At 38.9% G+C, this 16,252-nt stretch overlaps 1 protein-coding gene across 22 annotated transcripts in view; it reads right to left on the reverse strand.

The window, feature by feature from the left end:
• The window catches only part of PARD3 (par-3 family cell polarity regulator), a 723,671-nt gene that overhangs the window by 244,379 nt on the left and 463,040 nt on the right, over positions 1–16,252 (reverse strand). For all 22 annotated transcript variants that reach the window (XM_037039898.1, XM_037039905.1, XM_037039903.1 and 19 more), the window contains 2 exons: positions 15,656–15,883; positions 667–898 (listed from right to left, as the gene is read on the reverse strand). In XM_037039898.1, the coding sequence (XP_036895793.1) occupies positions 667–898; positions 15,656–15,883 (460 nt within the window). The remainder of the gene's footprint in view (positions 1–666; positions 899–15,655; positions 15,884–16,252) is intronic.

Raw genomic sequence — 16,252 nt, forward strand, 5'->3', positions numbered from 1 at the left:
TGTTACACACTAACTACCTGAGTATTATAAGTCACCTGAATTTCTGGAAGAGTTGCAGTGCAACTTCTTAACAACTTGTCACTTTTATTGTGTGGCAATGATTTGTAAAGAATGATATGCTAAGTAATCCTGGAATATAATTTAGGGACACAAAAACTGCTGTCAGAAAACAGCTAGAGACTACATTTAATGAAATCTTTACAGACCTGCAGTAACATATGTTAAATTAATCAACATGGCTTAATTGAAGCTCTATTTGTAGCATTTTTAGTAGACTTGTTGTAATGAACCTTTAAATGCTACTGCTAAGTTGAACTACATTAAATTTAAATAATGAACCATTGTTCCCACTCTCAAAAGAACAAACACTGCTTTAACAGCCCTTTGTCTCTGGGGGCTGTCGCTCTTTGCCTGCCTAAAATGTAGGCTTGCCCTCCATCCTCTCAACAGCCCCGTCCATGGCTGGCACGATAAAGGTTTAAAAAATATAAAGGTTTTATATTCTTGAAAACCTCAAGAATTTAAAAATGAAGTAGCTACGTCTGGAAATTAGAAATGAATTTTGGTTGACCTCAAAGCTATTTTCAAATCTGTGCTTTCAGTATTTTTTATTAGCCTCATACAGGTGTTGAGGGATGATCTGGTTTTGGGTTGGTGAAGACTTACCTGAACATATCTCCCAGGCCCTTCAGCATTCCCTTCTTGGCTTTCATTTTATCTTTTTCTTTATCTCTATCTTTCTTCTTCTCTTTTCCAGATTTATCCTTTCTCCTATTAGTCTTATCTCCTTTGTCTTGGTTCCCGTTCATTTGCCTATCCAGAGAATGTGAAGGCTGGTCACTGGCTGTGGACACGGACTCTCGCCCTGATCTTGAGCTTTCTTCTGTGTCTTCTTCCACTTAGAAGGACAAAAGACACAAACAAACAAACAAACAAACAAAAAAACAGATAAAGAATACAGTGAACCAAAGGAACAAAACTAAGGAATCTAAAATATATGTGAGGATATTATTTCCTCAGTTTTCTACTGTTAGGTCCTGCCATTACATGGGCTGCAATGCTGTCTTTTACATGGAGTTAAAACCGACCCTGTCCTGTGGATGACTGCCACACACACGTGTTGCTGTGGGAACTAGCTGGCCCTCCTCATAGCACAGACTTCTGTTGAGGGTCCTGTTATTTGCAAAATGTAAAGAAAACAAGCCACTCCTCCCCAAGTGCTTCCTCTCCTCCTGGATGAGGGTGAAGTGGATCCACTCTGGCCCCTTGTTAATGTGTTAAACTATGCCATTCTCTAGTTAGCACACCAACGTTGGCACAGTTCCTTTCCTTCGGCTCCTAAACATGTCCACTTATGATTTCCGCACAGACAACTGCATCTGCACAGCCTCTGTAACTTTTCCTTATATTGCCATAAAGTAAGGCCAGTCTGCACAACGGAAGGCACAGAGAGGCAGATGGAGGCATGAAAATGTGTAACTCAATAACCTTATTGAATTACCTTAAAAAGTTCTACTTCGCAATAACAAGATTCCATCCTTTGAACAAAAACTTCATAAGCATACAGTCCAATGCCCAAACCATTTGCACTTGAAAGAATGACAACTAACTAGAGTGGGTTTCCACCTACTGAAAAAACTTTCAGAACTTCTATATTAAGTGGGAAGCAATAGATGTACATACTAACAGCTATTCTCATAAAATCTTTCCTGAGATTAATTGCCAAAGGTTTGGGGCTTCAAGTTATAACCTTGAAATCTGAGATTATTTTTTTCATCACCAAATACAGTACAAATCAGTATTAAGCTTCTTCTAATGGAGAACCAAATAGAACAGTTAGGCTTCTTCCCCATCTTTCACAAAGAACAGATCTCTAAATCAAGTTAATATATCTTCAAGTGAATTCAGTGTTGCCTCTCTGTAAACAAAGGGTACCTAAGTTAGCAATACACAATATCACGAATATAATTAGACATAGTAAAACAAATTCAATATCTTAGTGTTTGGCTACTAAACTGAGATTATGAAATGATGACATGACTATAGTCAAGTGATAGTTCTTTTTAAATGCCATCCATTTTCCATAACACTAAAACATAGGTGTATAATTCTTTTTGTTGACACATTTGGATAAAAACATGAGCCAACATGTTTTCCATCCCAGCAGGTCATGCCCAAGGTCCAGCAAACAGTAAAAACATCACAAAGTCCAAATCCAGGTGATACTCTGCAAGTCATTTAAACCAACTTCTTCCACTAAATGCTGAGGAAACAGGAAGATGTGGGGCCAGCACATGGCCAGTCTGGGCACCTTTCCATATTATACCCTTGTACCGTTGTCCTTGAGCAAAACCTTCACACATTTTTGGTCAACTCTGTTCATTATTGCTAGGTCCCACACTTCACACAGCATGTATTCCAGTAGTCTATCACCTAGTCATTACACAGTCTGCCCTGAAGATAATCACAGCAACAAGAAATACATTTCAAAAACCTGTCAATTCTGTGTGGTCACTGGAGGCTGTGACTTGTGGCTCACACTGATGAAATCACTCCAGAAGGTTCATCTCAGAAAAACTGACGCAAGTCTGCAGACCAGGTGGGTGGGGCTGGCCCCTGGGAGGCAGCGGGCTGTGCAGGTGGGGCCAACTGAAAGGGAAACTAGACTCAGAGCTGACTGTGGACTATAGCGGAGGTTGCACTCCCAGTCTCACACACGAGTCGGATGGAAAGTACACTAGAGACAAGCAGGCAGGCTGCACTGTTTCCTCTCTGGCCCCTCCCCCACAGGCAGTGCAGCAATGTGGGAGGCTCTGCCCAGGTGAATACCAAAGGCCCTGCCCCCTTATAACTTATCAGGTGTGCCAAGACAAAGAAATATGGCCCAAGTGAAAAAAAAAAACAGAGCAAAACTTCAGAAAGAGAACTAAGCGATGAGGAGATGGAGAATTCTCCAACCTATCTGATAGAAAATTTAAAGGCCAAAATGCTCACAGATCTGATGGAGCTTGGTCAAAAATGAAGAAAACAAATGCAAGATATCCAAGATGAAATAAAGCAAATATACAGGGAACCAATAGTGACTGGAAAGAAACCAGGACTTAAAGCAACAATTTGGAACAACAGAAAGAAAAAAAAAAAAACATCCAACAGGAACAGAATGAAGAAACAAAAATTCAAAAAAGTGGACAGTCTTACAAACCTCTGGGACAACCTGAAACATTCCAACATCCAAATTATAGAGGTGGCAGAAGGGAGAACAACAACAGCAAAAAACTGAAAACTTATTTGAACAAATAATGAAGGAAAACTTCCCCAATCTGGTAAAGGAAATAAACTCAGGAAGCCCAGAGAGTCCCAAAGAAGAACCTCTTTGGGCTCCTCTTGGACCCAGACAGGAACACACCAAGGCACATCATCATTAAGTTACCCAAGATTAGAGATAAAGAGAAAATCCTAAAAGAAGCAAGAGGAAAGGAGAGAATTACCTACAAAGAAGTGCCCATAAGGCTATCAGCTGATTTCTCAAAATAAACCTTATAGGCAAGAAGGGGCTGGAAAGTATTTAAAGTCATAAACGGCAAGGACCTACATCCAAGATTGCTCTCTCCAACAAAACTATCATTTAGATTGGAAGGGCAGAGAAAGTGCTTCCCAGATAATGTCAAGTTAAAGGAATTCATCATCACCAAGCCACTATTATTATATAAAATACTAAAGGGACTTATCTAAGAAAAAGATAAAAATATGAACAGTAAAATGACAACAAACTCACTACTATCAACAAATAACCCAAAAGAAAAGAAAAACAATGAAAACAAAAACTAAGCAGAACAGAAACAGAATCAGAGATAAGGACATCACATGGAGAAATTTCAGTGGGGGAGGGAGGGTGCATTGGGGGGAAGGTATAGGAAACAACAAGCATAATTAATAGGCATAAAATAGATGGGGAGAGATAAAAATGGTATAGGAAACAGAGGATTCAAAGAACTTATATGTACAACCCAGGGACAGGAACTAAGGCGGGGCAGGGGGTGGAATGCTGGAGGGTTGAGGGGACAGGGTGGAGGGGGATAAAGGGGAAAGTAAGTGGGAAAACTGTAATAGCATAATCGGTAAAATATACTTAAAAAAGAAAAAGCTAGGTCAAATGTGCAGTGGCTGTAGGATGGGCTGGCAACTGCACCCATGATCTCAGAAATGCTCACCTCCCTCTATGCCAAGTTATCTAGTTGCAGGCCACTCCCTCTTCCACATGTAAACAGGGATTGTGGTTTGTTAGAGGAAGCCAGTTACAAGTTTTAGATGGCCTTTGCTAGTGAAAATCCAAAGCCTTGCAAATAAATGCTGAGCTAAGGCTGTAATTTTCTGTGGTCACAATCAACCAGGGAAAGGATATCCTAGCATATTGCCCCAAGGGCTTGCTAATTATGTGAAGCCTTTTCAAATGACAGCCCCTCCAAGAGAATGTACATATAGCTTTGGTGGAGCTGTAGCACAGTGTAGCAACACCCATGACACACTGTGCCCTGATTGTCAAACACTGCCTCAACCCTTTGGGAAATAATTGTGGTCTCAACTTTGAGATAATTGACCAAATCACTATAAAACAATTCTCAAAAGTTCTCAGGAGCTAAAAACTTAGGTCAGTTGTAAACTCAAATAAAATAGATGGATGCTGGTGGATTTTCTAAAATTTCCAAACTGCAAAACTTCCATACCTCTTTCTACAAAGTGTCACGATTGCCCTTCTCATATGACTGTCTCCCATTCTCTAAGCTGCTGAATCAAGAAATGCTAGGCAAACCTCAGCTGCTCATAAATGGCTGTTTACATGAAAGATGACTGGCAAGCTTGGCTCAGGGCTTCATCCCACCACGCAAGCATTCATCCAGTCCTGGGTGCCACTGCTCCTCTGGCTTCGGAACAATGCCTAGTCTCCTCTAACCAAGCCTGAAACAACCAGCCAGACCCCGACTGCAGTAGCACCAGGAAGGCCCATGATACAGCTGACCCTTGAATAATGTGGGGTTGAGAGGTGCCACCTCCATTCAGTCAAAAATCCACATGTAACTTTTCACTCCCCCAACACTTAACTACCAAGAGCTTGCTGTTGACTGAGCCTTACTGATAACATAAGCAACCAATTAACACATATTTTGCATACTATATTCTTACAATAAAATAAACTAGAGGAAGGAAAATGTCATTAAGAAAATCATAAGAGAAAATATACTTACAGTACTGTACTCACTTACTGCAAAGTGTCTACGTGTAAGTGGACCTGTGCAATTGATGCCTGTGTTGTTCAAGGGTCCACCATACTTGGTATGGCTCTCATCAGTTCCTGTTGTATTTTGATGCTATTATTGTTAGTGCTGTATGTGTTGTTTAATAAATTGCACACCCCTTCAAATGTCTGAAACTATAAAGGAAAAAAGGAGCCCAGTACATGTAAATGACTTTGTCATCCACAGCAGCCGTCACCATAACTCATGAATGGCAGTGTCGGCAACTCTGCGAGTCCTCTGCCTGACAGTTGGCAGAGGTACAAGGGGCATATGCCTGCACTTGGCTTGGTAACAGAACAAAGGCAAAGCCTTCACAACTAACTATACACTGAAGCCACATTTGTTGCCAATTCTTTTCATATTCACAGTAATTTTCTGGTGTATGTAATACCACTTATTTTCTAAATTGGGTGAAACAGAAAATTAGTATTAAATCATTTATTCACTTTGGGTTTTGTAAACTCATTTTATAAAATAAAAATTTCTAGCTAGAATTCCTGCCCCAAGCAAGTAGACTATCTAAGATGATACTTGCGCATTTGAGGATTATTTATGCTTATTTTGAATTATTCTAATTTAGATAATACATTATCTAAAAGATAAAAGAACAGACATAAGATGTTCTTTTAAAGTATTACATTATACATGTTTCAAACTCTAAAATTATTTGATAGGGAAAAATAAGAATATCTTACTTTGCCCCATCCCTATGCAAGATTAATGTGGTTTAAAAAACTTAAATAAATTGGTTACAAATGCTTAATTTTAACATACATAATATCTCAAGGTCACTGATATCCTAGTCAGGTTATTTTTAAAGTTTTAAAACCAATCTCTGTACATTTAATACTAGCTTTATAATAAGGTACAACTCAATCTAATAAAATCATAAATTAATGAAATGAAAGACCATAGACATTAATTTTTCAAGTAATAAAAGTACTGGGAATATATTAGCAGCAAATGGCTTAATCTATTGTGTTCATACAGTAAATTACAGTGCGAGAACTAATTGTAAACCTACATTTAGATAATTTACTATTGTAAATGATATATACTTTTTACTTTCTCTGTAATTTTGCTCATCTTTACAGATTAGTCACTGTCCTTGTGCAGATAGCCTGCACAATGGAAGATGATTATCTCTTTCCGAAAAGAAATTTCTATTTTTGCCAAACATTTACACCTATTTTAACCAACTACGCAGTAAACTATCAGTTATTTTCTCATGTGATTGCATATGCAGACAAATACTCTCAAGTTTCTCTTTTTAAAGAAGGTATAATTAAAGCTGCTTATTTCTCTTTAATTTGGCACAGTCATTCTACAATTAAGACATACCTAATTACCATGTTTTCAACAAATGCAAATAAAGTTCAATTAAAATTCTAGTCCAAGTTACAAATTACTCTACTTAGTTCTGTAAGGTATTTGTTAGGACTGAGTCACCAATAAGTTTGGAAAAAATTGGGTACTTGTACGTTAATGACTATGGGGAAAATGACTTTAGATTTCAACTGAAACTCAAAGTTCTGTACCTTATGTCAGAAATAAATATTTCTATCAAATCATCACAGACATTTTATTGTCAAAAGTTGACTCTAAGCTCCACGTTCATTGGTCTTTTTTCCCCACTGAGAAGCATGCTACTGTTGATCCCTGCTGCGTGCTTATCCAAACCCATTTTCTCTCTTCCTCCTTCCCAATGAAACTGATTGTGTTCAGAATGCAGCTAGCTCCAAGGGGCAAATCCATTATTAAATGTATATGAACCTACAGGTGCCTACCATGTTGATTTATTAGTCCAATGTTATTAGTCCCAGAACCACCCCATTAACCTGAATGGACATATCCCACACTTAGGAGAATGGCTCACACCCCTCTGCTGGTTAGGAACAAGAAGGCATAGTAAGTAAAACACTCAGAGCCCTGCAATTACCTCTGGATTGAGGACAGTGCAGGCAAAGGGGCTGAAAAATGCTGGGTCTTCGATAACAACGCTAAGGAATCAATAATGCCTGAAACTGCCAGACTAATTATAGAATTCAGTTATATAAGACTATTTCTTAATGGTTTGAAGTGATCTGAGTTGACTTTTCTATTAAATACAGCTAAAAGTGCCCTAATGAGTACATTATATAAATCAAACTTTAGAGTGATTGTGAAATATGTAAACTGCTATTTCTCAGAAGTGTAAGATTTAATAGTGATTGTCACATTAGAGAGCTCTGATAATTTTATTATAATTAACGGATTCGTTCAGACTTGTCACTAGAGTTGAATGAATTGTTAAACGTGTATAAACAGAGGAATATGAAAGAAAACTGGTAGGACTGGTACTTCCTCTTCCCCACTGAACAAAGTCTCACCTCTGTGGGCACAGACCAAAGAAGAGTCGTTAGGTATTTGTTGAGTGAATAACAGAGTGACTGAACAAAGAGCTAACCATGTGACAAGCTGTCCTTTACTGCTTCCTATTTAGATAGAATTACCCCTGGTATTAGAAATACGTAATGATAGAAACAAATATTCCTCAGTAAATAAAAGAATTGAAAAGAATAAGTTATTCCTCAGTAAAAAAAAGAATTAAACATGATAACTGCACACATGATGACTCAGTCTTCAGAATCCATCTCTATAAACGAAACATGAAATAAGTAAGTTAAGACAAGACATTAGTAAGGGAAGACTTCAGAAGACTCAGCAAATCCATTCACTGCTGTCAATGGCTACCGATGAACGTGAAGTAAAAGGCAATATAATAAAACAAGTGAGGACTGGACTTCCAGGCAATGAATGAAAAGTCCTGTGTACAATTTGGGAACTGTGGGGACATAGATATTATTTTTATTTCTTATTTTAATTGAGTATTTGACTTTGGAAAAGGAAAAAAGATGTAGGAAATGAACAGCTAGAGATACCGATGGTGTCGAATAACAGGATCTGATTTTCTGGACTCTGGCTTTTAACATTAGAGTGATAAGCTCTTGGCAAGGGAAAAACTTAGCTGTTTTAGTGCACTTTAAAAAAAGAACCCACACATACAAAGCAGGAGTGAAGTATGAAGAATCAAGAAGGTCTCATATTAAAATGTGCAGTGGGAATAATAACTTAAGAACCAAGAGTATGGACAGGAAAGGAGAAAAGATGTGAAAGAATCAGGTAACATTTATCAGTGGCATCATACAAAAGGTTTCAGGAGTTGGAGGAAAGTTCAGAAAGATGATTCCTAAGATAGTCTATTCTAAAAGCATGTTTATTTCATTAAAAAAAGTAAAACCTGTCAGTTTATGTTGGAGTTGGAGTGTGTGGGAAGACAAAAGCAGTTAAGATCACTCTCCCAAATAATCTAACACTGATTACCAAAAACCATTCTTCACTTCTACTCTACATTCGAACCTTCTCTATAACGTTCCCTCTAAATGAAGCAGGCAAAATGCTTGTGAAGAGACTGGAACAAAGTCATCTCCACTATTCCACCCACCCAAGTGGAAAGAGAATGCTGCAGCCGACGTGCAGTGGGAGTCATAGCCTCGATTTTCTGAGCCCTTGCACATTTCTTTTCAGCATCCTACTGATTTTTATATTCAGTGATGGTCCGCACTGGATACTGTTTCCAGTCCATGGAGTCAATGTAAATTGAAGCTAAGGCTTTCCATTCAACACCCAGAATGGACTGGTTACGTAAGATGGAAATATTCATAATACCCCTGCTGTTGAAACTGCCACTAAGATTTCATTTTAATCGGAGTGAGCTTGGTGGTGAGTATATATTTTAACAATACACAAAAAAACAGGCCACTGGTATGACTTTTTAAGTGGAAAACAAAACAAGAATAACAAAAATTTGCAAATGTGATGAAAAAACAGCGAATGGTTAGCAATACCCTACTTTGATCACTTACTGAAAACTGGAAAAGACTACCTCCCTGAGGCCGGTGTTCTTCAGTCCCATGCCACACCGTCCATACTGAGGGACACACAACACTTCCTTGATGTTCAAAAAATTCGTTATACTAGTAAGTCTCAGAAACATTCTACATAATAAGTTATGGCTTTAGAAAGTCAAGGGAAAACCAGGTTATTCAGAAAAAAAGTTTCTTGAAGAAGGAAGACCATGTAATGTACACCGGACCCGGCAGTAAGGAGACACCCCTCACGGAGCTGCCCAAGTTGGCACGGGAGCTGTGAGCCTGGGAAGGTGACTATGGAGCTTCCTCAGCAAGTCTGCAGACAGTATGGCCAGTCAGCAGATCCTAGCAATAACCTCAGATATTCAATAATGAGAACTGGGCTAGACTGGACAGAAGGAGTGGGATTAGGAGATTTCCTGAGGAAAAATTAAGAAAGCTTGGTAAGGGAGTGATTACACAGGGAGAGGAAGTTCCTGAGCATAGAAATGCTAATGTGAAAAACCACAACATCATCATCCGCCTTTGTGTGTGGGTTGCTAAGTGTGTAAATGCAGTTCCTTCCTTTCCTCTGGCACTGCCAAGCATCGTCACTCACCTGCATCACTGCACTACTATCACATAACTCATCTTGCCCCCACCCGTCCTTGATAACCGTTCTCGATCTCATGGCCCCAACAGTCATATTCGTTTACTGGAAATTCTCCAAACGCTCTTTAGGGTCCTTAGTGAAGAATACAAATAACTGAAACTACCGCTGTCAGTGATCTGTCCGCTGCCTACAGCAGGGGTGTCAGACTCATTTTCACTGGGGGCCCCATCATCCTCGAAGTTGCCTTCAACGGGCCGAATGTAATTTTAGGGCTGTATAAATGTAACTACTCCTTAACTATTAAGCAAGAGCTCGGGGCTGTCAAGGGGTAGAAACAAGGCCCCAGGCTGGACTAAACAAGGTGGAGGGCTGGATTCAGCCCTCAGGCCTTGTGTTTGTCACCTGTGGCCTATATCTTAAATCCAATTCCCACTATGCCTTCACCTGCTTCCATACACATCAACCAAACAGAACTACAGCAGCCAGAGATGATCCCATTGCACACATCCCCGTACTTCATGCTCCCCATGCACCCTGCTGAAGATCACTCATCTCAGCCAATACGGCTCTCCTCTCCGCGAGGCCTTCCCCCCTTACCTGCCTCTCCACTTCATTCCAGAGGCTAAGTAGGCACAGAGCTCTTTGGTGCCATGGTAACCTGTGCACTACAATGGCCCTTAACTAAACCACTTCTCAGTGTCCCTTCACCCACTGGGTTGAACCACCCCAGCCTAAACATCACACTGTAGGCGCCACACTCATTCAAACACACTTAAATAGTTGAAAGTGGTTTTAATGTAATGGGTTTTCCCATTTGGAAGTTTAATATTCTAGAAAAATCACAGGACTGAGAATTAGATGGTATGCATTCTATAATTCAGCTTCTAAGTAAGATCTTGGTCAATTATTTAAATTCTTTTTTTTCTTCTCAAGAAAATGGTTAAAATGAGAAGTCTTTAATTCAAACACTTCACATGTGACTTTTGTCCTTTTTGGCTTCAGCAAAAAGAATGTAATCTACATACTGCATTCAGAAGCTCCCTAAAATTAATCAAACCTCCTTTTCTTAAACTAACTGCAGGTGATATTGAAGTATACAAATTGGCATAAAAAGATAAAATAGGTTACTCTTATTTCTAGCATTTCAGAAAAAAATGTTTTATAGATTAATATCCAATTATCCATTAGAACAGCAACCAAATAGAAAATCTTTTACAAAGTTCTTTGACTTTAATTCCCATGTCCTGAGTTCTTTCACATATTTGCTGTAATCAAAGGGTTCTGCTTAAAGTAAAATTAGACTTAGCTTGCATTATTTTTGCTCAAAACATAGTGATGAAAGTGTGCAGAAGTGTGCAGAATGCCAAGTAGAAAATCTGAGATAAAAATGCAATAGGTATTTTGAAACTAATAAAGAAACAATGATTCCCCTGGAATAAATTTATGTTGGTAAATCAGCTCTCATATTAGCTGATATACTAACATAAATTTAGTTTCTTGAAATCTCATACTGCTAACCTATGTATATTGTAGAGCAATGCTTTTTTCTTAAGACTTAAAAAGTACCATAACAAAGTACTTCTGTCTTTATATTTTCATGTCCTACAGGTTTTTACATTTAAAATTCTAAACTACACATATCTTAAAATTAATAGGCACAAGTAAAAGGATAGCATTTGGTTTTGCTGTTTCTCCTCCATGACCCCCCAAAAAGCTGTTACTAAATTGATAGTAAGGCTTACAATTTGGCAACTTTTAATTGAGGAAAAAAATGAAATTATATATTTTTCAAAAAGAAAACAAAGAAATGTTACTGTATGCATTTTCTCAGCAGCAACAGAAACTGACTCATGAGGCGGGGGGGAGAGGTTGTAGAAGCCACTTGCTGAGAGCCAGGCAGTGCATGTAATTTGCATATAAGAGGGAGCAGATTGTAGATGCCCTGACCTGTCAAACACAGGTAGGACCTTGGAGATAATGGGTCCCAGAGTACAGAGCTCCATCTTGAGCCAGACAGACACACAACATGGAGAGGCCAGATGGATTAAATGAAAGACAAAAACGCTGGCTTCTGCTGTCTCCATGGGAAGAACATAAGTGTTGCCAAGATGACAGCCATCAGATACCACATGGGCCCGGCCCAGTCCCTGGCCCCCAGTGTGTGCTGGTGTCAGGGCTTCAACATTGATGAGAAGAGGCAAGCCCACTTAGAGCCAAGAAATGGAGCCACTGGGGAGGGGCTCAACCCCAAGTGACAAGAGCAATCAAGGTGTTGGTGCCAAAGATGAAACGGGCTCAGTGAGGGAAGAAAACAGCAAAGTCTGTCCACACCCCCAGCCTGCGCTCTCTCCTTATGCAGCTTTTCAACAATGGCCCCTCTCCATCCCAGAATTTTTAAGGAGTACTAACTGCATCCTTAACAAAATGTGCTGTATGATGGAAAAAAATGTTCAGCATGTTGGTCCCCTTTTCAAAGCCACATTCAGTCGTGACCCAGCATTTTAATTTCAGCAGGCGGCCGCAGCTGAGGCACACCACAGACAAGAAAGCCCAGCTTCCCCAGGCCCAGGAGCACAGACAACAGCAGGACACACAGAGAGGGCTGGTGCTGGAAGGTGAGGAGGCAGAAGCACGACCAGCAATGGGAATGCAGACTCAGGGAAGGGGCAATGACAGCAAGTGTGCCCTGAGGATCCATGAGCCAGACTCAAAAGGACAGTGTTGAGATAACTAAAGGAAGAGCTGGCTGGGTGGACTGCTTTGTCATGACTGGGGCCAGAAAAGACCTTTCTGCTTCTAGTCATATGCAAAGGTGACATTCCACTGACCACCAGAGTGACACAAGCCTTGACAGATTATATAGATATATTTTATATATAGTATTTATGTGACAGATTATATATATTATATATTATACATATAATATATATATAATATGTATTATATAATATATATAATACATATTATAATATATATTATATATATTATATATATATTTTGGAAAAACAAAAAGTTTGCTGAGGGAGTAAGGTCTAGGACACGTAGGTGCAGTATGGGATATGAAAAGGACAGTGGGGTCACAACTACCCCATTTGCTACAACTGTCTCTCCCTCTCTCTCCGGCACACACTTACTGATACAACACATAGTCACTGAATCTTATGATTCGCCAACTCCTGTGCTGGCTTTGCAGGAGTGACAGAGGCTTGATGAGTTTTCCTCTCTGGAGTTTACAGAGGTGAGAGAGGAAGCAGGCAGGACTTAGGAAGGTAACTGCAACGTCACAGAGAATCATGGAATATGAAAACTAGAAGGGACCTCAGAAACCATCAAAACCATAGCCTTGCAAACTGTTTATGAGTAACAGCAAACTACCTTTTATTAAAATTAAAATTTGCAAAGAACCACAATGTATTTAAAGTGATTAAAACCCCCACAACCGCCAAGTCCAGAAGCAGTGACATCCGGGGCAGGGTGGCCAGGAGTCTCCTCAGCGTCCCACCTGCTCAGCCTCCCACTTGTTTCTGACTCCCTCTGCCACTGAGCACCACTCCCGACCAGACGTCACTGCACACGATGTGAAAATCACTGAGCTAGTTGTCCAAATCTTTACTTTTACACATGAGGAAATTAAAGCTCAAGGATGTTAAGTGGTTTGACCAAAATTCCAACTGGTTAGAAAAATGTGGACTAGGATGCAAGTCATCTCAACTCCAGGTTAGTGTTTGCTGCACTTTATTAATTAAATTTCAACAATTCACACTGCAAATATTTGAAATGTATGACAGTTGCCTTTCATTTATCATCTGAAGTTCAGCAAACTGGTCTGAAAAAGAAATGAAATCAGCACTTTGGGAAACTCAGTACTTTGTACTTGTAAGTGCTCAAGTCACAAGGGTCACTGCCAGCTCCTGTCCAGAATTTTACTTATGGCTTACAAACTGTGATTAGTCTATCCACTTGTTTGTTTTGTCTTGATGATAGCTGGATGAATAAGTTTTAATATAATATTCTTAAACTTGTTATTTCCAATTTAAAAAAGAAACTAAGCTCACCGAGGGACAAAGTGAGATGTCCATGTTGGCGGGAAGTTGCGGAGGCTGTCCCTCTAGAATTAAGCACATGCCCCAGGTTGATAAGGATTCCATCCCGTTGCATTTGAAATGAGTAACATAATTGGAAAAAAAACCTCTGCATTTTATAAGGGGATTTAAATAACATTTTAACAAGAACAGGTTCAAAAGCATCATAAATTGCAGATGCTTAAAAAGTAAATAGCAAGGGGCCAAGCTCATCTCTTACTAAATATATACCCAGGACAGACCCAGGCAACGTCCACAGGTCACAGGGTTCCTTCCAGGAAGGGCTGCGCGAGTCATACCTGCAAGGTTGGCAAGGGACCCTGGGCACAGCAAGAGACAGTGCAAGAAGGTTCAAGATATGACTCAGGATCTTGGAGACTAGGCTTGGCAGCAAAAGTAGGAAATATGCTCTTCATCTGGCAAGAATGGGCTGCGTATATTTGAAATCACTGGCTGGGTGAAGTGAAAAAACTGTCCAGATTTAGACAGAGAACTGGGAAGGGAGGAGGGGCAGCGATCTTCCCTCTGAGCGTTGCTGTGCCTATTACACTATGGCAGCCATATTCGTCCTCCCAAACACACACGCAACAGGCTAAATTATAGAATTTTGCTTAAAACTTCCTCAGAAGTGACTTTTATTTGAAACTCTTCTTCCTCACCACAATTATTCTTATGTATGAGAGAAATGGTCCAATCAAAAGTTACGCAAGTACTTTACAACCCACTTCAATTACCTCTGGTCTCCACTTTAACTTCTAGCTGTGGTGTCTCTGACTTTGCTTACAATGGTTAGAGAGAGTCACATTTGAATTTAAAAAACTAAAATGTTAATTAGTACTCATGAACAATATTAGCTAATCAACAGTTTTTACTATAACCACTCCTAAGCTCTTTCTCTTCTAAGTAAACAGACTAGTACAGTTTTTTTCCCCTTATTTTTCACTGAATGGTTATATTTATACTATAAATGTCTAAAAAATTATTCTCTGAAGTATAAATCTGTACATATTTATAAATGTTAATTTTTTTCTCAATATACTATGGAAAATGCATTGCTCATTCATATTAACCTTTGACTTTTAATTATCTTGGCTTAACATATTTTGAAATTTGGAAATATATGCACACAAATGTATCATGCTAGCTCAGTTCAAGGAAAGCAAGAGTAATCTATAAAATCAAAACAAAAATACGTTTTCAAAATCACAGACCATTACATGTAGCCATGGGAGACATCACATTAACTATATAGTAGTGGTTTTCAAACATTTCAGTCTCAGAATACCTTTATGCTCCTAATAATTATTAAGAACTCAAAATAAAAATATTATGTGGATTATATCTATCAATATAACTACTTAAACTGAGTTAAAACCCTGAGTTAAAACTGATGTTTAAAAACATTAATTACTTTATAAAAATAAATTTCATGTTCACAGAAATTATATTTTGACAATAATACTTGTGTTTTCCAAAAATAATTAGTGAAAATAATGGCACTATTTTATATTTTAGCAAATCTCTTTAAAACTTGGCAAAAAAAATAGATTCTCCTATCTGCCTGGCGTTCAGTCTATTGCAGTGGCGCAAGATGCTGCCTCTAGAAAACTCCAGTGTGTATTTGTGAGAGAAGGAGAATCAAAAGAGAAATTATTACTATTATGAAAATAGTTTAAAGGGTACTGGGAAGTCCCAGGGTTCCCTGAAGTACACTTTAAAACTGATGCTTTATACACCTGTATGTAACTGCTTTTCTTTCCAACATTATAAACGTACATGTCTCCATGCCTTCATCGTCATCGTCTGCTGTGGGTCTATCGTAAGACTTGTCGATGGCAGCTCGGAAGCTCTCGTTGCAGCCCCTTCCTCTGATTATCCGTGGCCGTGGGCGATGGAAAGGGATATCTCCATTCAAAGTCACCTCAGCAACTGCTGTCTGCAGACTTTCTAAGGAGCTTGACTTCTTCAGACCCAGGGAAGGTCCCACATCTCTGCTGGGGGAGCCTTGGAGGTTTACAAAAACAAAATGCTTGTTAAAATCAGTGGTGAAATTTATATTATTGAACATTTAAAAATGCTGAAAAAATTAGGGCCATAAATAGATGAAAAGGTGTAAAAGTGAAGTAATAGTAACTACTTTCTATTTTTCCCAAATATATTTAAATTTTGTCTATTTTCTTTATTTTAATGAGGAAAAACTTTAAGCTTTGAGTTATAAGTTTCCACTCCTAGCCCAACAGACAAAGTTTTTGTCAAATTATTTGTTCCATGTTATGTAAATAATCTAAAAGAAACAGAATAACATAGAAACTCACTTGCAGAGCAGAAATAATAAGAAGGGTAAGGTAAGCAATAAAGAGTAAGGTTTTGACA

The sequence above is a fragment of the Sturnira hondurensis genome, unplaced genomic scaffold (genome assembly GCF_014824575.4).
Source record: "Sturnira hondurensis isolate 20B ecotype Veracruz unplaced genomic scaffold, ASM1482457v3 Scaffold0025598, whole genome shotgun sequence".
Lineage (NCBI taxonomy): Eukaryota > Metazoa > Chordata > Mammalia > Chiroptera > Phyllostomidae > Sturnira > Sturnira hondurensis.